Source organism: Conger conger, chromosome 13 (assembly GCF_963514075.1).
Source record: "Conger conger chromosome 13, fConCon1.1, whole genome shotgun sequence".
Lineage (NCBI taxonomy): Eukaryota > Metazoa > Chordata > Actinopteri > Anguilliformes > Congridae > Conger > Conger conger.
The window spans coordinates 13,908,434-13,933,295 of NC_083772.1; the positions used below are offsets into that span (position 1 = coordinate 13,908,434).

At 45.0% G+C, this 24,862-nt stretch overlaps 3 protein-coding genes across 5 annotated transcripts in view; all 3 read left to right on the forward strand.

Moving 5' to 3' along the window:
• The window catches only part of LOC133108722 (centrosomal protein of 164 kDa-like), a 20,672-nt gene extending 15,754 nt beyond the window's left edge, over nucleotides 1–4,918 (forward strand). The window contains exons 25-29 of one of the 3 annotated variants that reach the window (XM_061218415.1): nucleotides 1–94; nucleotides 864–1,115; nucleotides 1,207–1,312; nucleotides 2,091–2,216; nucleotides 2,608–4,918. The exon at nucleotides 1–94 is cut by the window's left edge and continues 18 nt beyond it. In XM_061218415.1, coding sequence (XP_061074399.1) covers nucleotides 1–94; nucleotides 864–1,115; nucleotides 1,207–1,312; nucleotides 2,091–2,216; nucleotides 2,608–2,704 — 675 coding nt within the window. In that variant the 3' untranslated portion in view covers nucleotides 2,705–4,918. The remainder of the gene's footprint in view (nucleotides 95–863; nucleotides 1,116–1,206; nucleotides 1,313–2,090; nucleotides 2,217–2,607) is intronic. The other 2 variants (XM_061218416.1, XM_061218418.1) reach the window with 2 other exon arrangements.
• A 6,787-nt stretch (nucleotides 4,919–11,705) lies between these two features.
• LOC133107183 (apolipoprotein A-I-2-like) lies at nucleotides 11,706–15,211 on the forward strand. Its single transcript, XM_061216089.1, has 4 exons — nucleotides 11,706–11,807; nucleotides 13,053–13,104; nucleotides 13,352–13,508; nucleotides 14,133–15,211. The coding sequence occupies exons 2-4, from the start codon at nucleotides 13,062–13,064 to the stop codon at nucleotides 14,737–14,739; spliced, it is 807 nt and encodes a 268-aa protein (XP_061072073.1). The 5' UTR covers nucleotides 11,706–11,807; nucleotides 13,053–13,061; the 3' UTR covers nucleotides 14,740–15,211.
• A 4,612-nt stretch (nucleotides 15,212–19,823) lies between these two features.
• Nucleotides 19,824–24,862, forward strand: LOC133107351 (T-box transcription factor TBX1). The gene is made up of 6 exons (XM_061216342.1): nucleotides 19,824–19,959; nucleotides 21,286–21,457; nucleotides 22,060–22,161; nucleotides 23,118–23,289; nucleotides 24,182–24,337; nucleotides 24,791–24,862. The coding sequence occupies exons 1-6, from the start codon at nucleotides 19,824–19,826 to the stop codon at nucleotides 24,860–24,862; spliced, it is 810 nt and encodes a 269-aa protein (XP_061072326.1).

Sequence of the window (24,862 nt, forward strand, 5' to 3'; positions counted from 1 at the left end):
CTGAGAGAGACGGCGGGCAGGAGAGTGACCTTCGAGGCCAGCGAATCAGAGTTGAGCAGCATCGATGCCCTGGATGGCACTGGTGAGCAAGACGGTGAGTGAGAGACACTTTGGCTCTGTCGCTCACCGATTGGAGCTTGATGCGTTAAGCACCATGAGTTTTAAAAGGAGGACCTTTGAGGGCAGCTTGCTTAATAAAAAAAAAAAAAGAACGATTCCCTGTTAACAAGCTTCACAACTGAGTGTGACTGTGTGTAAGCAGTCATCTGGGTCCACACTGGGTCCTGATGGGCCAGGTGCCCACAGGCTTCGCTTGTGCCTTTAATCGGTGCTAGCTCTCTCCTGTAGTTCCTCCTAAAATATTCACTGGTTCTGTGTATTCAGAGTGGCAATCAGTCTGTGGTTCTCCTGTAGGACTGTGTGCATTCAGTGTAAAACAGTCTGTGGTTCTCCTGTAGGACTGTGTGCATTCAGTGTAAAACAGTCTGTGGTTCTCCTGTAGGACTGTGTGTATTCAGTGTAAAACAGTCTGTGGTTCTCCTGTAGGACTGTGTGTATTCAGTGTAAAACAGTCTGTGGTTCTCCTGTAGGACTGTGTGTATTCAGTGTAAATCAGTCTGTGGTTCTCCTGTAGGACTGTGTGTATTCAGTGTAAAACACTCTGTGGTTCTCCTGTAGGACTGTGTGTATTCAGTGTAAAACACTCTGTGGTTCACATTTGGGAGAAAATGAAGCCAAGGTGTAATTATTTTTTTAAGTGCTTCTGTGGTAGGGTGGCAGCTGTGGAGTTTTGCTGGCTATAGCTAGAGCTAGCCTGTTCCCTGTGTTACGCAGACCCTAAATCTCTGTGCCCCCCTCCCCAGGCCCCCACCCCACGGTGCCCGCCAAAGTGCAGCAGCTAGCCGACTCCCTGCAGCACATCTCGGGCCAGCTCAGCAGCGTGCTGGGGGCGCTGGGCACCCTGGCCCACAGGCAGACCCCTCCCCTGTCCGCCTACAGCGCCCTCCCCTTCTCCCTGTCCCGCCCGCCCACCCCGGCGTGGGCCCCTCCCGGCGGCACCCCGCCGCGGGGCCTGGGGGACCCTCGCCCCGGCCAATGGGCCAGGCTCTTTCCCGGTGAGTCTGGGACCTCCCTCCCATCCTTCAGGCTAACCGCCGTGTAGGATGTTGTTTTTCCGTTTGGCTGAATCTGTGCCCGTCTCTGCAGGAGCTGTGGAAGCGAACGGCTTTCTCTCCACAGGGAGTCACTCTGCAGCGAATGGCTTTCTCTCTACGGGGAGTCACTCTGCTTACCCTGCGTACGCTCCAGCCAGGTAAGGCCACAGGGAGCGTTTCTTTGGTAGTTTAGACGACGTTCTCACAATGTTGGCTGAACCTTATTACAATTCTACGTATATCGTCATAGTAATGTTACTGACAATGGCAGTCCTGATGTGTGCTTGTGTGTGCGCGCCTGTGCCTGTGTGTGCATGTGTGTTTGTGTGCATGCTTTTGTCTGTGTGTGTGTTTGTGTGTCTGCGCGTGTGTGTGTGTCTGTGTGCATATGTTTGTGTGTGCACGCGTGTCTGTGTGCGTCTTTGTGTGTGTACATGTGTGTGCGTGTGTGTTGGTGTGGATGCTTTTGTGTGTGTGTGTCCGTCTGTCTGTCTGTGTGTGTGTGTGTGCATGCTTTTGTCTGTGTGTGTGTCTGTGTGTGTGTGTGCGTGTGTCTGCACGCGTGCGTGTGTGTGCCGGTGTGCATATGTTTGTGTATGCACGCGTGTCTGTGTGCGTCTTTGTGTGTCTGCCTGCGTGCGTGCGTGTGTGTGTCTGCGTGCATGTGTGTGCGTGCGTGTGTGTGTGTGTGTGTGTGTGTGTGTGTGTGTGTCTGCGTGTCTGCGTGCGTGCGTGTGTGTGTGCGTGTGTGTGTGCGTGCGTGTGTCTGCGTGCGTGCGTGTGTCTGCGTGTGTCTGCGTGTGTCTGTGTGTGTGTGTGTGTGTGTGTGTGTGTGCGCGTGCCTGCGTGCGTGCGTGTGTCTGCGTGCGTGCATGTCTGCGTGTGTCTGTGTGCGTGCGTGTCTGTGTGCGTGCGTGCGTGTGCGTGTGTGTCCAGCTCTGGCAGTCTGCGCAGTCTGTGCTCCAAGCAGCCCGTTTGTGCGGAGGTGGACAGCCAGCGGCTGCAGGCCCGAATCAACGAGACCAAGCGGTGGCTGGAGAGCCGCAGGAAGGAGTCCAGCATGTATCCTCCACCTCAGCCATTACTGTAGACACCTTACACCAAGCGCTCACTCGCAGTTCCCATTGTGACCACACGAGGGAAGCAGTGTCTCTGTGTTTTCAGAGCAACAGGCAAGACGCTGCGTTCTCCTCCCTGTAGGTGTAAAGCAGTGTTTAAATGTTTAAATGCTTAAATGTTTCCAATGGCTTCTTTAAAATCATGAAGGCTTTCTCCTGAGTTTAACAAAATCCTTCTGTTCAAGGAACACCAAGACCAACTCAAATAGAAAGATTTCATGTTTGGACAAATTTTAATTTGGCTTATTTGAGTGGTCCTGTGTTTATCTGGACACAAGCTCTCTCTTGCACTGTTACACCTGCAATTCTGTTCTTCTTTAACGTACGCTGATCAGACCCCTCCTCACCCGCTACCGGAACCCCCCTTCGCTGAATGGACTGGTCCAGCTCAGTCTGGACGAGAACAACCAGATAAAGGTGTACCATTACTGAACATGGGGGTTGGCTGAAAGAACAGTCGACGAGGCTCTGGCCGCTCTTGTATGTGCATGTCTGTGTGTTGCGTGTGAAGGGGACCTTCCTCTTGGCGGTACGGACCCCAGAGTTTCCCTCAGGGCTGGGGCCCTTCCTCGTGGTGGTTGGACCCCAGAGTTTCCCTCAGGGCTGGAGGTCTCTCAGGTGTAGCTCTGCGTTGGTGCCGTCGCCCCGCCCTCGCTTCACTGGGGACAGCTGTCACCGGTGCCGTTCCCGGACAGATGCTAGTGCAAGTCTGTCCTCGTGTGAGTTAGCAATCACTGACATGCAGTATTCTGGGACCTGTGACCTCATTTCCTCGTTTGACCAATCGCCTGTCAGCATCCCAGACGGACATTTTGGGCAACTTTGGGCACTGAGTTCATGACCTCTGTCCGAAATACTGCTGCCACTTTACAGTGTTACAACACTTTTCTCAAAGAGATGAAACCAAGACCTCACAAGGAAGAAAAATATGTGTATTGCTTTTAGTCCATTTAACACGATCAAAATAATCCTAAAATTCACTTGCCAGGCACATAATTACATTCTCTGATTTAAAATCTCTACAAAATACCTAAATCCCTTGAAAAATGTTTGTTACACATAAATATTGCTGCTATCAGTTGGAATACCTGTTGAAACACGTGAGGGGTAAAGTCGCTGGTTAAAAGTGCTTCCTGTTGGTCAGTGTCAACATTGAGAGTGAGAATGCCGCTTTTTCTGTGTGTCCTGTGTAGATATATTCAGCGATTTGTGAGTTTTTACTTTATTTTTATAAGACTGTTTTTGACAAGTGTACAGTGCTGTATATTAATAAAACTAGATTTGTTTAATCGACAAGAAGCTAAAAGACCATGTTATTGCTTAAAATTGTTTCTGTTTTGTATAGGTAGGGTCACTGTATTTATTTATTTTGTTTGTTTTTTTATTTTTGTTTGTATTTACTTTCTTTTTTTTTTCTGAAGGCATGTGACGCACTGGGATTTAAACAAGCATTATAATCCTCCTGGGGTCAACCTAGGTGTCCTACTGGATACTAATCATGCAATTAGTGGTTAATTCTGATCCTCATGAATGCTATTTGGTTGACGAACACATGGACAGGAAGGAGAGTAAATATAGGCAGAATGCGGAAAGAGAAGGCGTTTCTCCGGCACCTTGCGGTGGGGGCGCCGATGAGCCTCAGGGCCTCCGGTCCGACACGGATCATGGCAGTGCGACTGGCCGCTAGCTCCGCCGTTTTACCCCCCGGGTATGGGAGGGCTGAGGGGGCCGCTTTCATCCCTCTCTAGCGACCCCTGCTGGTCATAGAGGGCGCGCGCGACCTGTTTGTGAAAGCGCTGTATGAAAGGTCTTCCTCTGACCCTACGCTTAGCTGTTTTAGAAGAGTTACAATTTTCTCCCATGATCACCGCAATCTCGGTGTACTTCCTGGACCGAATTCTGCTTCCTGGCATTGAGACCGAAAGCGTCCATTTTTGTAGGGTCAACAGCACCATTAACTAAGAATTAGGTATGTTGCGCAACATTTGCTAAATATTTACAGGTTATGTGCTGGCTTACAGTACACTTATCAACCCTAAGCATTAGATATGATAACATGTCTGTAGATATTGCCTGATTATTACTAGCCAGCTGTAGTGGGGCTGAGCTTCATATTCCGTTAACCTATCAAGTGGCCTATAGCATGTAGGTTGACCGAAAACTCGCCATGATTGGACAAAAGGCAGGTCAATCAACCACATTTTTGTATCTGAGCTCGATCTGTTGCGCTCCTCACGTACTTTGGACAGAGCTTAACAACTTAGAGTGCGCAAGGAGTCCAGTTTCCAGGGAGATTTGTTACCAGGGTAACCTGTACAATGTTCTGATTGGCTGCCACTGAGTCACTGACCAAATATGTTGGGTGGAGAAAAATATTTGTACATGATAATTGAAGGTGAAATATTAATATCCGAGGTTGACATTAATATCCAAGTTAATATTCTAATGTTGCATGTAACGAACACAGGCAGACCTACTAGTGTCAGTGTTCATCCATATTGTTCACCAGCATTACAAATGATAAACTTTTGTACAGACAGCTCTCCGATCCTTATGTGTGGGTGTTTGTTTGCGCTAGTGTACTGGTGTGTTTATTTTGGTATGCCTGACTTGCCAAAACAAGCTAGACCTTCTAACCTCTGGTTCCATCTGCAGCCCACACTAGGCCTTGGACCTGTCTGTCATCCAGTCACCCTATCACTGTGTGTTTCTCTCTGTTTGCTATGTGTACAATTTCATGATTATCATGTCATAGATCTGATTTGCCTGGCTGTGTGCATTTGGGGTGGTGCTGTATATTATATGAAAATACGAAATACTTTTATACTTTTATAGTATTTGTATTCAAAATCCTTTTATCCAAAATGGTGCATATCAGGGTCATACAACGAACAACCGGACACGTCAGATAAGGTACAATCCATATGTGATTGTTTCTAAGCGCATGAACGTGTCCAGTGCACAAGGTAGATAGGCCAAGTATGTAGCTACCATATTAATAACTACAACTTGAGGAATTGCAGTACCGGGACATATGCAAATGACCAAGTCCTAGATTAAGGCATAAAATACAAGGGCTAAAGATAGGTGAAAAACAAGTGCCAATAGATAAGGGGACTCCTGCAAAGGAGTTGCGGTCCAGCGTGAAGAGCCGAGTCTTCAGACTGCGGTGGAAAATGGGCAGCGAGTCGGCAGTTCTTACGGGGACGGCGAGGTCGTTCCACCGCCGGGGAGCTGGGGCGGAGAAGCTCCGCAGTCGGGACAAGCGGGAGCCGTTCACACGGCTGGCAGGATGAGAAAGTCGCCCAGTTAGCGGCCAAGCGCAGTGGACGGGCTGGTGCGCCCGGCTGAACGACGTCCTGTAGGCAGGGAGGGGGCCGTCTTGTTGGCTGCAGCGTAGGCCAGTCAGAACTCTGAATCCGATCCTAGCAGCAGCTGGGTGCCAGTGGAGTGACTGTAGCAGGGGCGTGACGCGCGAAAGCTTCAGGAGGTTGAAAATGAGTCGGGCCGTGGCGTTCCGGCTGCGGTGGCTGGACGGCGTAGGCTAGGCTGACTTGTAATACGGATACGTAATAAGAGTACAGAGGCAAATAAATAAATGAGGAGGAGGGAATGAATATGTCCTGTCCTTGTGGGTCACCACAGTGTTTCTTTGGCATAGGTAGACGGATTATTGCATTTATATAGCGCTTTTCTAGACACCCAAAGCGCTTTACAGTGTTGAGGGGGAAACTCGCGTCAAACAACACCGATGTGTAGCACCCACCTGGGTGATGCACGGCTGCCATTTTTGTGGCAGAACGCTCACCACACACCAGCTGAGGTGGAGAGGGAGAGAACAATGTTTTTGGCAGGTTGAAAGAGCCAGGGTTGGGAATGTAGCCAGGACAGGCTGTCCTGTGGCGTGTTTTAGCACGGCTTCCTGTAGTCACAGTAGACCTCGTCACCCACACCATCAGGGCAGTCCCTTAAACCGCTCATAAAGCTTCCAAATGGAAAGCAGCTACCTCTGTATTTTCCTACCGCAAAAATATTTCTTCTTTGCGCAAATAATTTTTTTCGCCTTGCCTTTCAGCTCAAATGGCCAAATTGCCTTTTCTTTCATACTTTTAATAATATATTGAATAGGTTCATTATTGTACTTTACTTCAATTTAATAGACAATCCAGGTTCTATTTTTTTCATTTGGGGAATCAATTTCTTAATGAATTTTAACACCAGCCAATGCCACCGCCACGCATTATTCATACATCGTAGTTCAATAGGTTAGCAGGCACCCTCAAACAAAGAGTGGCTTACATAGCATGAGCAGGTAGCATCTTCATATCACAGAGCGGTGTGTCCAGTGTTTCTGGTTCTGGGAGCGTTGTGGTATGGCCGTGCTTATTTGTTCCCGTGTGTAATTAGTGAGCATCTAAGTGTGGGTGTCTGGGGGCGGTTGCCAAGGTCGCGGTCATCGGCCTTTTGTTCTTCGTAGACCTTCACGGTACACAACCGGCCACCCACACAACGCTGCATTAAACCAGCACTCTTCAGAAAACACAATCTCAAAAACAAACAAAACTCTTCTGATAAACCGTGCCTGATGGGGGGGGGGGGGGGGGCAATACAAAACATTTTAAAAAATATATCTTGAATCACTCTGATTCATTTAAATGTTAGATGGGAAAATAGAGACACATTCCTAAAACCAAATGTTTTTGCTTGATCCAGAAACAAAGAAACTTGTGCAAAAACTACCAAAATCAGGTTGCATTGGGTCTCCAGCTTTTTTGGGGGGGTCTGGACAGAAGCAGAAATGGTAAATGGCTGGCATTTATGTAGCGCCTCTATCCAAAGTGCTATTGATGCTTCTCATTCACACACACACAAACAGCGATTGGCTGCCATGCAAGGTACCAACCAGGTCGTCAGGAGCAATTGGGCGGGTGTTGAACCGGCAACCCTCCGACTGCCGGACGACTGCTCTTACCTCCTGAGCTATGTCGCCCCAGAAGGAATGGGAGCGGCAGAGTAGGGTAGCAGGGTAGTGTCATGAGTAAGGAACTGGGCTTGCAAAGTTGCCATTGTACTGTCATTGTACTGCCACTGTGCCCTTCTGCAAGGTACATAACATGAATTGTATCAGTGTAGATATCCAGCTGTATACATGGACACTAAAAATGTAACGGTTGAGTCCTGCCCGATAAGCTAAATGCCAATAATGTAGTGTAATTTACTTTCGTCTGCATGCAGGGTTTTGCCAGAGTCAGCCACAAGAGTTGTGTGTGGCAGGTTGGTCCAGGTGTAACCCTGTGACATATTTCCTCTGGAGATTAATCAGTTGCCAGCCTTTGTCTCCTTGGCAACTATCAATGAGACATTATCTGCCTTCATTGAGAGGTCACAGCAGTGCAGTGAACCTGAGCAGCTGAGTGCTTGAATGGTGTGATGACAAGACGTTTCTTAAGAAAGTTCACAACCAGAGAATGTACAATATCAGTGAACTTTGCACAGCTCTGGGACAGTAAAGATGGCGGCTGCTGCCGGGGAACTAATTAATCAATGTGTGACTTCTTTTACCTGTATGAAACCTCCTACACTGTGGAATGTGCAAGCCTTTCTAAAACTAAGCTTTTGCTCTCAAGGCCTTTGTTGGAGCATCAGATATAACCTACATTCAAACACTGTACTCGGAAAGCTGAAATAATACTTTTTTTATGTGAGGTAAAAAAGGTATATTCAATCAGCAAAAAGATCCAGATATACAATAGGGTAGTGTAGCAACACACTTTCATAACTACTCATAATGATAATACAAACTTGAATAATAAACTATCTGTATAGCGCCTTTCACACAGTACAAGCTATTTGAAAAAATAATAAAATACAGTAAAATAATATATATATAATATATATATATATATATATATATATATATATATATATATATATATATATATATATATATATAAAAGCAAAATATAAAAACTGCTGGTAAATGTAAATCCAGTTAGTGTTCATGTTCATCCTATTACCCATTTTACAATCCTTCAAATAACACCTCCCAAGTAGAGTTTTCTAAGGGCATTTTTACTTAGTTTCTCTCATCATTTATATTCCCAGTCTCCTTTTATAATTACGCTTTGCTGCTTTGAGGTGGCTGGCTTTTGAGCTGCTTCCTGTACCTTGCAAATACATCTCTGACATTCCTTTCTATTACAAACGCCCATTGCTTAAGTGTAGGCCTGTATAAAATAAAGACACGGCCACTGTGAAACAAAAGCAGCAGTGATAACAGGAGCCAGTGTGACCATTATCTTAAAGTTTGCTTAAGGACAGCCACTGTAGGAGGTAACTCTGTCTTTAGTTTAATCTCTTTCTTAAATCGCAAACGAGCACGGGACACAGCTGCTCGTACACTATGATGTACAAATTATTTATCACACATTATAACTATTTTTAGAACCATATGCCTTACTACTTTTTCCTTCATGCAACATTGTGATTTGTGTTCTAGTTTCTGTTCTAATATAAACTGTAAAGGTGTGTTTTGCATTGTCAATACATTACGAAATTGTATTGGCTTCTCTCAAAAGATTTTTATGTGTAGCCTACAATACAACAATTATGTTTAAATACTTACAATTTCTAAAAAGATAGAGAAACCATGGGGAAATTAATTGTTTTTTCACCTTTTAGGTGACATGATTCTCTGGTATTAATCTCAAGAACCATATAGTCTCTACGTTGCTGAAATTTACACGACAAGGAATATTCAATAAATAAATTACAAATTAAATAAATCTTTTTAGAAATCTTTTCACTGCAACGTGGTTGCAATGTCAGGAAAATTGACATACTTAAACATTTGTCCTGCCAGGTCTCAAGTGTTAAGGACAAAAGGAGCTGGTTGTATATGGTAAACAGGAAGCGTTTTGATGCACCCAACAGGGACGAGGACAAGCGATGAGAAAAGGTGATGAAACGATTATCGCGAAATGACAAAGGAATGGGGGGGAAGAGTAAGAATGAACGTAGAAAACGCAGAGGAACCATGTTGAGAGAGGAGTAGCTTTGCAGACGTGTCTGAGCGCCGCAGAATCACGACAGGGTGGGGGCTTCGCTTACTGTAGGGGAAGCTTTATTACGAGACATACTTTTACTTTCAAAAATGTTTTTTAAAGCTGCGCGTAGTGTTGCTCTTGCTAATCGAATAAAGGAGCATTGCGTATGTCACAGCTCATATACCCCTGGATTTCGTTGTCAGGGTTACTAATTTAAGATAATTGTAACCGAAGCATTTTTATGTTATTACACTATTACCTGTAGGCCTATCTCTTGAGCTGTAGAACATAGTCAAGACATTTTCACTCACTGATTTTCTATTGGCTTTGATATTTGTGACCAATCAATGCACTGCCCAAGGAACAGGAACATTAAACTGAATACATTCTGAAACTTTCCACAACCAAATCTCTAGCAAAATGCACCGTTGGAGGAATCAAGATAATGCAAATATTTGAGTGGTTAATGATCGATTAGAGAATGCCACAGACGGAGTTGGGTGCGTGTCCGTTCAGTCATCATACGAAGAGTTCAAAAGTGACTCGCAGCTCTAATCTGGACTGTGCTCAATTGGGGGAAATGCATCCAGTGGCTAAACTAAACTGAGAATGTAGCATGGGCTCTTTAGATGTTCCAAAGGTCCATTCAAATAATAGAAATAGAACACAAAGGTTCAGGAACAAAATAAAAGCGAAATAAATATCCACATTGAGTCCATACCAATAAAGACCGAAGCCTCGATTCAGCCTGTGTTTCACTGGAACACACTGAAGAGTTGGCGTTTTGAGAATCGCTTCGAGTCGAGTTGAGCAGAGCGATAGTAACACAGTGTTCTATTAAGGTTTCGTCATTGCATGTTTATCGCTTGTTGGCCCTTTGCTCTGTTATGCTGTTGTCAGAGATCTTAATCAAGCCATGTAAACCGTATCTTGGCTAATCCCTGGTCCAGGGCTCTGTCACAGGGCTCTGTATCAAAGGCCAGATAAATGCCCCTCGGGCAAACACAGAAAGTGCAGGGATCAATTCACCTTTTAAGTCAATCAAAGTGTATAAAAGCACCAATCAGGCTTTGGGTCTTTGCATTTGGGACTCTTGTGGCTTCTTGTGTGTATCTGGCCGCACGACATATAAATCACACAAATGCACCGTTTCTTTGAATGTTTATTTAAAGTTCAAGTTCTGTATTTATTATACAGTAACACATGTTTATTGGCGGTGTGTTTATATGAAATTATGTATAGGTGATGATTTACACTGTAAAATTAAACATTTCCCAGCTGTTTTGTATCTCAAGTAGTCACCACACACAACAGAGCAGGTTGTGGTTACTGGGCTCTGCCTCCTGTTCAGAAGTGCAGATCGTACAACATTTAATCAATCAATCTTTATTGAATTCTTGGAGGACACATTGAGAGAATGAACAAAAGGTTACAAATGAAAAGAACAGTAATAAAATAAAATAATTTTAAATAATGAAAAGATAAAATACAAAATTAAAAATAATATTGAAATGACAGTGATACGACCAATAATAAATACTAAAATAAACACCTTAATAATAAAATATCACAAGGGCAATTATTTAAAAAAGAGAAATTATTCTAAAAAACAATTACACTCCATTGTAACTAAGATTGAGATCAGAGACTTAAAATGCCCCAATTCACATAATGTTGTGAGGCACTCTAGCAGTCTCCTTCTCCCCCCACAAATCTTTCATGTCTTTTCATGATGCTGAAAGTGTTAACTCTCTCTGCTAAGGCGAGAATGATCTGTGCTTCCTGTTCTTCTGTTAGCTGACTGAGGTGTCAAACATTTTTACTCTACACTGAAAAAGTCAGGCTGTTTAGAGAAGTATCAAATCCTACTGTTTCAGTGGGACTTCCAATGTGATTCCTGCATTTGTTGCCATTAATGTTTTTTCCATACCAGTGCATGAGCTCTAGCTGCAATTCTCCAAGAAGTATTGAAACTAAAATGATTTTAAAAATAATTTTAGTTTCAAACCCATCTCTCAGTTCTGAGTAAGCAAAACGTTAAGAAATTTGTTGATGCTAAGAATTGGTGAACAAGCCTGTACAATGCAGCCATTCCTGAGTCTGAGTCTTTGGAGCTTTTAAATCATGTAGGACCTGAAGTGTTTCCAGTAAGATATGCAGAAAGTGAGTACGAGGTATGGACGATGGGAACGTATTTTGCCTGAAACTTCTTTGCTTGGGCATCGTGAAAGAAGCAGTGGGCTTGCTCTGGCTAAACCCGCACCGTTCTGCTGACGCGCTACCCAATCTTAGACCCCCATGTGACCCTTGAACCCCTCTCCTCCAGTGGAACAGCAAAAGGCTGAGGTCCACCTCCACGACGGCACCCGTTCAACCCCACCCCGTCTGTCCCTGCCCCGTCCGCCCCAACCCCCGCCGCTGGCCGGACTATAAAAGAGCTGGGCCTTCTCCCCCGCTGTCACTCACACGCTGAGCATCACTGCCCACAGGTAAGAGAGCCGCGCCGACGAGGGAGGTCACCGGGGGCTTTCACTAAGGAAAGGGGAAAGATTTGTGGCAGTACTGAGAGACAGAGAGAGAAATAGGCAGATATTTCCTGATACCTTGGCTATAGATTTGCTCTTTCTGTGTTAGCATGTCTTTGACTTAATTCCTGCAGCGTTTGTTCCTAAATTTAACCTGTTACCTCTCTGTTCACTTGGAATCTTTAAAAAAAAAAAAAAAGTTTTATCCCTAACATAGTTATTGTTTTCAGAGACTTTTAGTAGAAACAAGAGGTTTTTGAGCAGGCACTTCCTGCCAGTAGTTGCTCCCGTTTGCTTAACGTGCTTAACTTACTTTGAAAGTACCTACTGTTCGACAGAAGTGATTAAGTTTCAACCAGCAGGTATACAGAGAGGCACTTGGAATGCTGCTTGCAAGGCAATGACATTGTGTCTTTTAAACGCCCTTCAGTAAATTGAGGGAGGGAGAGAGAGAGAGAGAGGGAGAAAGGGAGGGTGAGAGGGAGAGGGAGAGGGAGAGGGAGGGAGAGAGAGTGTTGCCAGAGGAAGTCAGAATCAAGGTAAACCATTGCTGGCAGAAGCTCAAATGTCCTTGAGTTAATTCCAAGAAGTGTGAGGTGAATGCGACCCCAGTTTCAACTCGGCAGACGCTTAGCTGAATTAGCGCCAACGCACCAGGGTGGCAACGTGCGCCACTGCTGAACTCTGCACCTTTGTGCCGGGTGCACTGTTAGGGCACGGCCAAAGTCCGTCTTCGGCACGTTAGAGCTGGAGATTATCTGGGGGATTGAAGATCGAATTGCAGCAGAGGGGGAGTGTGGGTTAATCTTATCACAGGCAACTGGTGTAGAGGTATGGGTGGAGGGTGCAAAGGTACATCTAATCCAGGGTGGGATTTGCAGTTGCTTTTAATAGGCTGCTGGGTTGACCCATCCCAGGTGGGGGGTGTGGGGTTGTTTTAGCACTTTCTTCAGATAGGAGAGCCGTCCGATCACTGCACTTCACATTCACATTCAGCTCTAACACCATGTTAGCTTTAGGGATGGGAAATCCTCACCTACCTCGTCTCGGCAATTCATTTTAAATGAAGAGATTATGGACTAATAAATGTGATGCATTTTGGCATTCAATATTTACAATTTCACTGGAAATGTTTTACACAGGTGTGTCTGTGGATTCTGCATTTTAACAATCCCTGTCTCTGTATACCCCCCTCTCTCTCTCCATCAGAGCTCCACCATGAAGTTTGTGGCTCTTGCACTCACCATCCTCCTCGCTGCAGGTCAGTATTACCCACCAAATCAAAGGTCAGACCAGGACTGTAAGCTTGTGCACACCATGTATTTTTACACACATATTCTACACTTCTTCCACCTGATCAGCTAAAGTTGAGGCCCAGGGATCATGGAAACAAGGACTGTCCCTTTGTATTTGCTGGTTATTCTCCTAGAAAGACCGTTTGTGGCACTTTTACAGCGTGGCCTAATAATCTCCCAAAGCCTGAGCCTTTCCTGACACTTTCCCCCCAGGTTCCCAGGCACGGTTCCTGCAGGCCGATGAACCTGCCGCCCCCCCCTCCCAGTTGGAACATGTGAGGGCAGCCGTGGGTCTGTACTTGCAACAGGTGAAGGAGACCGCAGAGAAGGCCATTGCCCACCTGGATGATGCTGAGTACAAAGACTACAAGTAAGGCACCTGTTCCACTCAACCAACAATCTTTTTTTTTTCAGCATTTAGCAGATACTCTTATCCACAGCTCATGTTTCTGCAGACAGTCATTTATGCATTTGGATAATTATTGGAGGCATAGGCTACAGGTTAAGTTCCTTGCACAAGGGTACAACCCACAACCTTTGACTTGCAAGCCTAGTTGCGTAACCATTACAGTACCCTACTCTGCTGCCCTCAATTGAAATTACACAAAAGGAAAATCTAAGTCCTTCCCTGCTCCCATCTCACCATGCCATCCTTCCTTCACCGACCTGCCATTTCAGTTTTCTCTCTTTCCTTCCTTACTTTCCTGTAATCCCTCCACTCTCCTCTCCTCTCTTTTCTCACCTCATTTGCTCCGTATACTTCCCCCTCTTTTCCTTTAAACCTAATTTCTCCTCATCCCCCTTTCATCGGCTCTCTCTATGCACCACCCTTCACCTGACTCATGCCGTCTCATTCACACATTTCTTTCTCTGTCTCGATTGCCACATCAAATTGAATGAAAAATAACATTAAACTATACAGAAATGCAAAGAAATATTGCAATATTTATAATAATAATAATTTATTGCCTCTCTTTTTTGTTGCCCCTCTCAGAGACAAACTTACCAAGAGCCTTGACACTGTCCAGACCTACATCCAGACAGCCTCCAAGACCTTGGCACCCTACACCGACACAGTCAGCACACAGGTCATGGAGGGCACCAAAGACATACGGGACAAGATCCAGAAAGACATAGACACTCTGAAGAAGGACCTGGAGCCCATGAACAAAGAGCTGAAGGAAACGGTGAGAAAGCACGTGCAAGATTACCGCGAGAAGCTGGAGCCCCTGGTGAAGGACTACATGGAGATGCACAAGAAGGAGATGGATGTGTTCAGGACCAAGATGGAGCCCGTGGTGGAAGATCTCCGTGTCAAGGTCGCCGCCAACGTGGAGGAGACCAAGGGCAAGCTGATGCCCATCGTGGAAAAAATCCGTTCTAAGCTGACCGAACATCTGGAGAAACTGAAAACCATGGCCTTTCCCTACGTCGAGGAGTACAAGGAACAGCTGACCGTGGCCGTAACTAACATCGAGGGCCAGGTTACCCCTCAGGTGACTGACCTGCAAGCCAAGATCGAGCCCCTCATCGATCAACTGAAGGCCAAGATTTTGTCTATGTGGGAGAACCTCAGCAAACCCGTAGATGCATCAGCCTAGATGCCCCCTACGCAACCACCCCCCCCCCCTCCCCGCCCCTTTGCCCATGGCCAGCTCTCGCCACCTCACATGAAAAAACCGAGGAACGTTGGCACCCTGCCTGCCCCGCGACATCAACAGATCAAAGCAACGAGACTCTGTATTTCTTATTCCAGCACACACAAATGCACGCACAGCGCCTGGAACGCCACACACTGCCTGGAACGCCACACGCGGGTTCCCATGTGACCACAGAAGTCTGACTACCGTGCCATAGTTTGGAAAGTGTGTGCACCCGCTAGCGTGTTTTCAGTGTCTCTGCATCCTGGTTGCCCTTTTGCTTTTGGAAGGAAACTCTGCATCACCATCATGCTCTTGTTATTACCTCCCCCCTCTTTCACCCACAATAAACACACACACATCCATCTATTCCCATCTTCCCTAACCTTTCACATGTAACATTTTAGCAATAAAATTGTCTGTTTCCTACCCATATTTCTCTGCTGTGAGTTTTATTCCTGGGTAATAAGTCAATCACGTCATGCCACCTGGCCTGGCATGAAACCAGATATTGCTCATATACTCCTACTGCAATGAAAACAATTATCTAAATCTACTCCACAGGGATTTGTTCCACATAAAACAAGGCGAGTAAAACTTAAACACTAAGGCATTTTGATGGTGGCCAGCACAATAATTAGTTTAGATTAGATTCAACAGATTGATTAAATATGCTGAAAACCATCTTTTATATATAAGGCTTTGTAGAGGACACTTTTATTAAAAACAAAATACTTTGCAACATGTTATTATAATATACAAATTATAGGATTATAGGATAGTTTAATATAGTTCCTGTAAGGAACTGCTATGAACATTTTATCATTTGGCCTTGTGCATGCCATAGAATATAATGGCACTCATATATAGTTTTGTTGTACTTGGGGTATTCTAGCTGCCAACTGTGGTATGCTAGTTGGTAGTTGATGTATTCTTCAAGGGTTCCAATTGTATCTGTATGGTCATGCTATGTCCTCTTGGGTCCTCATCCCACTTGTCCCTGTGTTTGATCTGCACTTGGTTGTACATCGTTCTGGATAAGAGGGTCTGCTATAGTGGCCTGTAGCTTAGTGGTTAAGGTACATCCCTGGGACCTGCCACTGGGCCCTTAACCCTGCATTGCTCCAGGGAAGGATTGTCTCCTGCTTAGTCTAGACAACTGTACATCGCTCTGGATAAGAGCATCTGCCAAATGCCATTAATGTAATGTAATCTGGGTTGTTTTTGCCCATGGTACTTCACCAACATTGCTATGGCAACAACCTCTGGTGAAACAGAAAAAAACTGTTCAGGGGTTACTGAATGCAACCAAGCAGGTATAGCAGAGGCCACAACTGGTGCGTGAATCTCCCAATTTAACAGGCTAACGCAAAGTTGTGCTACAGAAAAGAAAATGTAATTAAAAAGTTGAGGAGTCGGATTCCGCTGACACACACTGGGGCATTTGCGTTATTTGAAAATGGCTTTAAGATTAAAGAGGACAACTCTGTGATAGGAGGCCCAGGTATCGACAGAGAGGGGGAGAGACGGGGGGAGAAACAGGGCGTAAGTGTGGTGATTAATGAGGGCCTTCGCAGGGTTTGTCAGAGTATTGACAGGCTGCGGCATCATAGACTTTCATTAGAACGGAGGGGAGATGGATGGGGTGCTGGAGTACCCCCGGGCTGTGCCCCATCAACACTGTCCCATCAAAGGGGGTCCCATGAGCTGCCAGGAGCTGTGCTACTCCATATACATGGCATAAATAATACACAGAAATAATATCAGCTACACTAATTACACATTGTGCAATGTGACACACACTGTTACTAGTCATAAAAGGATCATCATCAGCATTTATACACACACACACACACACACACACACACACACACACATGCATGCACAGTGGGCTCCAGAATTATTGGTGCCCTTAATAAATATGCACAAAAACTGCTGTAGACGAAAGAATAGTAGTTATTGACACAAGCTTTATTTTCCAACATGCATAAAGTAGTGCACGCTGGTTGATTCCATTGAATCATAAATAAAGTCTTACATTTTTCAAATAAAAAGGTGTTTCCCCAAAATACAGGTTCGGCAACTATTGGTAACCCTAGTTTAATACTTTGTGCATGCAGAACACTGATATCACATCATTTGGCTACACCCCTCTGCAGTTCAGACCACAGTTTTTCACGGGATTTAAGTCTGGAGACTGATGGCCATTGCAGAACATGGATGTTGTTTTTATTTAACCCTTTCTGTGTGGATTATGATGTATTCTTGGTGTCTTTGTTGTTTTTATTTAACCCTTTATGTGTGGATTATGATTTATGCTTGGTGTCTTTGTTGTTTTTATTTTACCCTTTCTGTGTAGATTATGATGTATGCTTGATGTCATTGTCCTGATGGACAATCTACCTATGACCAGAGGCAGAGAAATCTGCCAAGATTTCTGGTTCTTTGTTGAATTAACTGGGCCAAGTCCCATTGATCTTGAATAGTGCCTCTGGACCACTGGCAGCAAAGAATCTCCAAGACATCCCACCACATGACCCACCGCCATATTAGATAGTAGATATGAGGTGCTTTGCCTTGAATGCATTCAATTTTGCTGCCGAACATGTTGATGGTGTGGATTGGCAAAACATTCCATTTTGGTATCATCGGACTCTAGCATTCTGTTCCAGTCATAATTCGAATGAGGTTTGGCAAACACAAGATGCTTAATTTTGTTTATTGTGCTCAGTCAAGGCTATTTTCATGCCACCCTTCCAAAGAGATTAATGGTATGGAGGTGCCATTTTATGCTTTTTTGGACTTGGTGGCCCCAAGACACAACCAATCTCTGCAATTCTTAAATTGCAACCCTTGGGTTACTTATGGCCTCCCTCATCATCTTCCTTGCTGTCCATGGGGATAATATGCACTTGCATCCTCTTCCTGGCAAGTTTGTAACAATTCCATACGCTTTAAGACTATTTATTATTGCCTTACAGTGCTAAGTGGTAATTTTATGTGTGTGTATTTTTTTGTATCCATTACCAGACTTGTGATGGCCAATTGCCGTCTGTGTCTTCTGAATTGACAGTTCTTTGGCTTTTCCTATGCTGATGGATGACAAAGGGATTTTGCATGCTTTTTGGCACATTTTTATTCTCTAGTGAAACAGGAAGTGACGGAATGACGCAATATAGTTCCTTTAGACTGAGATGAACTAATTTAAGTAAAATTGTATTGCCAATAATGCCAATAATTTAGCCACCTGTGGTTTTCAGAAAGAAATGAGATTACGAAATCAAAACATTGACACATGAGAGTAAATGTATTGAAATAAAGGTATATAGTTTGCCCATAAGTTTGAACATAAAATATGGATCATTATCCATGTTGCTTATTATATGCAGCGTTTTTTTCTCAATTTTATTAAGGGTGCCAATAATTCTGGAGCCCACTGTAATTCTCTTTACCCATCAGAACTCATTTCCGTTTATCCCCTCTTGTTTTGTCGGTTCCTTGCCTCCTTCCCAGCTCTCTCCATCATTCCCACTGAGACAGAAGGATATGAATGGATCCATCTTCCATGCTTGAGGACCCTGTTGGTCCCTGTTGGACACTGGGGGTGGATATTTAGGGATTGATTGAGGTAGGTAGGGTGCTGTTTCTCTGGACCCGGCCTTCCACCGCAGGCAGTCGACTGACACAAAACACTCAGGTCAAAGGTCAACTCACTGCTATCACTGTGGTGTGAATGAAGTCTTCGGGAACAGAGACACAGATTGAAACCGCTCGCTTGATGTTGTGATTTGTTTCCAGAATCCAATTAGCAAAGTGTTGAATGGTGCTGAAATGACTTAGGCTAGAGATTAATAGCAAGCTGGTTAAATTCACTGCAAAGTTCCTTGTTAATTTTTTATCACACTCTGAAGTGTAAGTTTTTTTTCCCAGAAAAAAGGACCACAAGATATAAATAAATCTTAAATATTCATCAACTTTGAAAACCTCAGCAAGCATCAGCTGCACAACCATGAACAAGCCTCTGATTTAATCACGAGGGACAGCTTTCTGTTGTGCTTTTAAATATGAACCACAATCAATCTATGTACAGTACGATGATTTGTTGGTTTCTGAGTTATGGAGGGTGAAGCTGTACCATTCTCTTTAGTCACATTTGCCTGGCAACAATAGATCTTGTCCGGTATCAACTATTGCAATCCCCACCCCACCCCAACCCTGTGTTATAGCCCTGCTCCCTGATTTTAGTTTTGCCAAAATAATGCTTTACACTTCACTTTTGCAGTTGATTTGCGTTTTTGCTTTTTTTATTTCTTAATGTTTAATTGATCCACTTCCACCTTGAAGCTGTAAGAACTACAAGTCACACGTTTGAAAGTGTTGATGATTACTGTGCGCCAGGCGAAGTGACGCTTTTTGGAGGTGGGGCTGGGGGTGGGTTGGAGTGCGTGAAAGGTCCCACGGGCGTCTCTCACTCTATAAAGCCTCTGTTTCTCTCACCCTCCCTGCATTTTTAGGACAGCCTACCTCTGGTGGACCAGCCAGGACGGCACCTGGCGATGCTGTGTGTGGGACCGCGAACAGGAACACGGACCCCGGGGCTCAGGCAACCCAGCTCTGTTGGACACACCTTCGGGGGCACTGCCGTCAACGCCCTCTGGCTGGGGCACCCAGGAGCATCAGCTCCGAATCAGCACACACTTTAGCTCAGGTGCGCTAACACACGCAAACACACATACGCTCTGCGGAGAACATAAAAGGGATAGAAAGAGAGTGGGCAAAGAGAGAGAGAGAGAGAGAGAGAGAAAGAGATACGTTGAGAGACCTATTCAGACTTTGTTCAGGTATAATTGCACAGGTACCTGACAGACAAAAAGACTGGTCTTAGGATTCACACCGACAGGCAAAATAACACATGCGGGACAGGAAACAGCTAGACTGGGCTCAGCTTTAGCAGACAGACAGTAAGACAGATAGATAAACAGACGGGCACACAAGCACCAATACCTCCATCAGAGGAAAACAGGGACAGGGGGACAGACAGAGAGATGCACAGAGTGAAACACCACAACGGCCCAGAACTGGGAGACCGAAAGCTGGCCGGCTGGACCGAGAGACCCGGCCTGCCCAGTGCCACCACAGTCCTGGAGCATCAGCTAGATCTCACAGCCTTTCAGATGGAGGGTAATATGGCTTCTTTCTTTACCTGACGTTACCTTAATGAACGAACCAAACCCATTCATTCGTCAAATTACTGAAATGAATTGTGCATGATTGATCTGATACTTTGTGCTATATCCATTTCATCTGTCTGTTCTTCTTATCTAGTGTTGGTGGCTTGTTGGTGGCTTGATTCCTCTGTCTGACTATTGTTCAGTGCAATACGTTATTTAATTATGTGCTTAACATGTAACCTGAAATACATATATCCATGTCAGATAGTTTTCCCTATTCATTTTTATAAGCATAAGCATAAGTCTTTGGAAAGGGACCTGTTTTTTATTTGGTTCTGTACATCAAATGTGGTTAAAGTGCAGATTATCAGCTTTTATTGAAGAGTATTTTTATACATCTGGGTTTCACCATGAAGAAATGACAGCACTTATCCGTAGTCCCCCATTTCAGGGCATTATAATATCTGGGACAAATATCTTCACAGGTGTTTCTGATTAGTCTGGTGTTTTCAATCACTTCCTTACTGCATATACAAGAGAGCTTTTCGTATCTGGTATGGATTCTGGCTATTGATTGCCTTTGGAGACTGGTATTGACACTTGTCAAAGTGAGGACCAGACGTGTGCCGCTAAAAGTTGAGGTAGCCCCTCTGAAGCTGGGAAATAAGAAAGAACCAGCCAGAGACATAGGCCAAATGATAGGTGCGCAAACAAATGTTCAGAATGTCATTGAGTGCACATAGTATATATTTAAACTTTACAATGTTTTTCGTAAGCCTATATTTTGCAAGTATTTGGTAGTTTTACCTTGAGGTTCCTCTCTTCTCTCGTCTCTCGATGGCTTCCCTCCAATCCTTCTCTTTCTCCCCCTTCTCTCCATCTGAAATCTTTCTTTCCTCCCTGGCTATTTTACATTACATTACATTACAAGGCATTTAGCAGATGCTCTTATCCAGAGCGACATACAACGAAGTGCATAATTGTTTTCCCATGTCATCCCTCGCTGGTATTACAAGTTAACTCTGAGGACCAGGACTGAAGATGCAAATCACACACATTTTAATGAAAGGAAGGGTTTCCATTTTTTCAGTTTTAATATTATTTTACAAACAAAAGACAGGATAGTTGGCCCACCACCCACCAAACACCCCCCCAATTCACCCCCTGGTCTGTCACTCCAGTGATTCATAAATTCCCACAACTTCGTTGGGTTATGAAAATGATGATAATGATAATGAATATGCAATTGTGAGGCTGACAGGGCCATAGCCCAAACAAACACAAATAGAGAGTCAGCCCCGTATCATACCACACTCACCTTCTAAATCTCCCGCAGTGGCCCCAGCCTCCCTGGGGGGCCCCTTGGCCCTGTCCTGCTGCATGGAGGGGGGCAGCAGGTGTGCCAAGGCTCCCCAGGTCACTGGGGTCAAAGTTCAGCTGGAGATGGCCACTCTGTGGCGGCAGTTTGACCAGCTGGGGACAGAGATGATCGTCACCAAAGCTGGGAGGTAAGGGCACACTGCAAAAAACAAGACCTAAGATTTTTTTTTTTTCTCTCAAGTAGAAAATATTACCTTGTTTTAAGTTACTGTTTACTACTTGGCAAGTGAAATGGTTCTTATCCCATGGGCAAATCTTCAAATGAGTCAAACTGTCTTATCTCATTGGCAGTATTTTTGTCATATTTATCAGTAAAATTCAACGAAATATGAAACATGATTTTTAGTCTCAATATAAATGCTAAAATACTTGTTGAAACTTATTATTTGCACACATTTGAACATGCACATATATGCACACCCATGAATGTACAGTAGGAGCTCATGCATGCTCATGCCATGCAATGGAAAAGAGTGAACACGATCAAACTGAGCCACGCAGGGATATGCAGTACAAACTGACAAACATACGCTCCCACACCCACACGCTGGCTCTCACTCTCTTTCCATTAAAATATAATGCTTCATTGATATGAGTACAACAATGGCAAGTTAAATGATCCAATAATAGTAATAATAATAATAATAATAATAATAATATTGGTGATGAAGACAAAGCAAGCAACGAAGATAACTCTAAACTTAAATCTGCATCGCTGACCCCCCGTCAGGCGGATGTTTCCCACATTCCAGGTGCAGATCTCGGGAATGGACCCCGTGGCAGAGTATGTCCTGCTGATGGACTTCATCCCTGTGGATGACAAGCGGTACAGGTGAGACAGACTGGCCCTAACCTACAAAAACACAGTCATGTGGAACCATGCCTGTTCCAGTATAATACCTCCACTTCATCTCAGTTGGCGAAATCACATTTAAATGTCGTTTCATAACATCCTGACCAGAGACGAAGCAGTTTTGAATGTGATAACCCCAACTGTTTAGTGGTTTCCCCCCATTCATCTGCCTGATAGGAAGATGAATATTTATCAAACTTTAAATTAATACATAACTGTTGGAATAATCAGCAAATCAAACCATGAAGTCATGAATGTATATTTGATTTCTGCTGAATTACCATACCGATTTGATACTGTACATCTCCTTAGTGGGACCTTTTACTGGCAGACATTTTTTTATGGGGTAAAAACAATGCTGCACCAAAACACTGGAAAACAGGAAGCTATTCTATAGGTTCTAAACGGGAAATATTTCCAGGATACTTTACATCAATGCTAACTATTATGACTCAAGTAAAGCACAAAACTAGAAACGTACTGCTCACTCCCAGCCTCAGCACTTGTGTACAAGTCGCTTAGCAAAAATAACTCCCCCATGGCTGTGAACCTATCCTGCTGTGCCTCCTTTCTGAAGGAATCGTTTGCTATGATATAGTTATTTGTGACATGATGTAGCTACAGTCATTCCACAATACACATTAGAAATGTCTAATTAAGAACAGCTAGCAGCTCATTACAATTTAAGGGCCACAAACGGAGGAAGGATAACCGTCATGCATAGTGGGCCCCAGGACTGATTTTGAGAACCCATGTACTATGATGTACAATGGCAAGTAATCCTTTAAGAGTGCAGTATGTAATCATGTATAGGAACCATTAATTCAAGGTAAAGCTTTAATCAAGTAACCGGCAAACCAAGCAGGAGGGGAATAGGGGTTCCTCAAGGGCCAATGTTGGGAACCACTGATAAACTGGGCCTCTTTCCTGGTCAGGTATGCCTTCCACAGCTCGTCCTGGCTGGTGGCGGGACGGGCGGATGCGGCAGCCCCCGGGAGGGTGCACTTCCACCCCGACTCCCCAGCGCGAGGTGCGCAGTGGATGAAGCAGACCGTCTCCTTCGATCGACTCAAACTCACCAACAACCTGCTGGACGACAACGGACATGTCAGCGCCACTCTCGCTAACACACACACACGCATGTGAACGCATGCCATCTCTGAAACACTGGCATGGAACATGCATGCTGACTCTCATCTGTGTGACAGAACTGGGCAACATGTTATGTGATTATATTAAGGCTTGTTCCCCCTTTTTCTCTCCAATTTGGAATGCACATTCATGCTTGCAAATCCGCTCTCATAACAGCCTGCAGGATGGCAAGTTTGTCTGTTGCTCCTTTTTTCACATCGTGGCTGACAAGCTGGGCGGCACCTGCGTTAACAAACGCTAAGTCAGAGGAAGACACCTCCTGTGGCGCGCAACAGGAACACGTCAGCGAACGATTGGCCAGCAGGCGGCGCTGGTGTGCATCATCCCGACTGGCTGAAGCCCTCCCACTCTGGGTGATGCTAGCGAGGGCTTTATCCGTTACAGACACGCTGCGCATAGGGCCCTGCTACTCACAAAAGGGCCCCTTCCGCCCCAAACCTCTGTTACCCTGGGCACTGTCGGGCATCTGGGTCGGGCAGCCCTGATGCTAGTACCAGTCACTCTGCAGGGCAGCTGGCCAGAGCTGGCAAAGCCCAGATTCAATGCCAGACCCTCATTTACATTATTAATATGTTACACCTTTGTAAAGTTGAGTGACTGGCCTAACTCAGCTGTGTGTCTGTGTCTATGTGCGTGTGTATGTGAATGCATGTATCTGCATGTATGTGAATTTTGCGTTTGTGTATTTTTTTCAGGATATGCGTGTGTGTGTGTGTGTGAGTGCACATACATGCACGTGTGTGCTTGTGCGTGTGTACAGTAAGTGTGCTTGTGTTCACGTGCATGCGTGTGCGTCCGTACGTGTGCGTAAGCATATGTTAATGCGTGTTTCCACCCGTTTGTTCAGATCATCCTAAACTCCATGCACCGGTACCAGCCGCGTTTCCACGTGGTGTTCGTGGACCCGCGCCGGGACAGCCAGCGCTACGCCCACCACAACTTCATCACCTTCTTCTTCCCCGAGACGTGCTTCACGGCCGTCACTGCGTACCAGAACCACAGGGTAACCGGCCCAAAGTGCGCCCCGACGCCTCTCCTTCTGTCGCTCTCTCTGAAGCCTGTGCCTCTCAGTCACAGGGAAATCCTTCAAAATGCAATCTATGTGTTTTCATCTCTGTCTCTGGGGCAGTTTATTGCTCTTCAGGTCAGTTAAAGCCATAAATAGGATTGTGCTTCCAAAGCATTTTTTTTTTTTTTAAACAAACAAAAACTGGCAGGACACACCATTCTAAAAGCTAGCATTATTGACCCTTGGCTTTCTGCCTGTACTGCACATTAATGGGGCACTTACACCAATGTACTTCAGTCCTTCTCTTTCACTCTGTCTGCCCACGCAACTGCTGTCTCTGCCCCCTCTTTATCCAATCATTGTCCTCTTTCTCCTCTTTAACCAATCTCTGCCCTCTTCCCCCTCTTCACCCAATCACTGCCTTCGTCTCCCTCTTCACCCAATCAGATCACCCAACTGAAGATCGCCAGTAATCCATTTGCGAAAGGCTTCCGGACCCCAGGCCCAGATGACTGGTAG

Bases quoted from the DNA above. Each gene is read 5' to 3' on its own strand.
- LOC133107183 (XM_061216089.1), top strand. From the start codon at position 13,062: ATGAAGTTTGTGGCTCTTGCACTCACCATCCTCCTCGCTGCAG. The intron at 13,105-13,351 runs GTCAGTATTACC...CTTTCCCCCCAG, and splicing joins CACCATCCTCCTCGCTGCAG to GTTCCCAGGCACGGTTCCTG. The intron at 13,509-14,132 runs GTAAGGCACCTG...TGCCCCTCTCAG, and splicing joins GCTGAGTACAAAGACTACAA to AGACAAACTTACCAAGAGCC.
- LOC133107351 (XM_061216342.1), top strand. From the start codon at position 19,824: ATGCACAGAGTGAAACACCACAACGGCCCAGAACTGGGAGACCGAAAG. The intron at 22,162-23,117 runs GTGAGACAGACT...TTTCCTGGTCAG, and splicing joins GTGGATGACAAGCGGTACAG to GTATGCCTTCCACAGCTCGT. The intron at 23,290-24,181 runs GTCAGCGCCACT...CCGTTTGTTCAG, and splicing joins TGCTGGACGACAACGGACAT to ATCATCCTAAACTCCATGCA.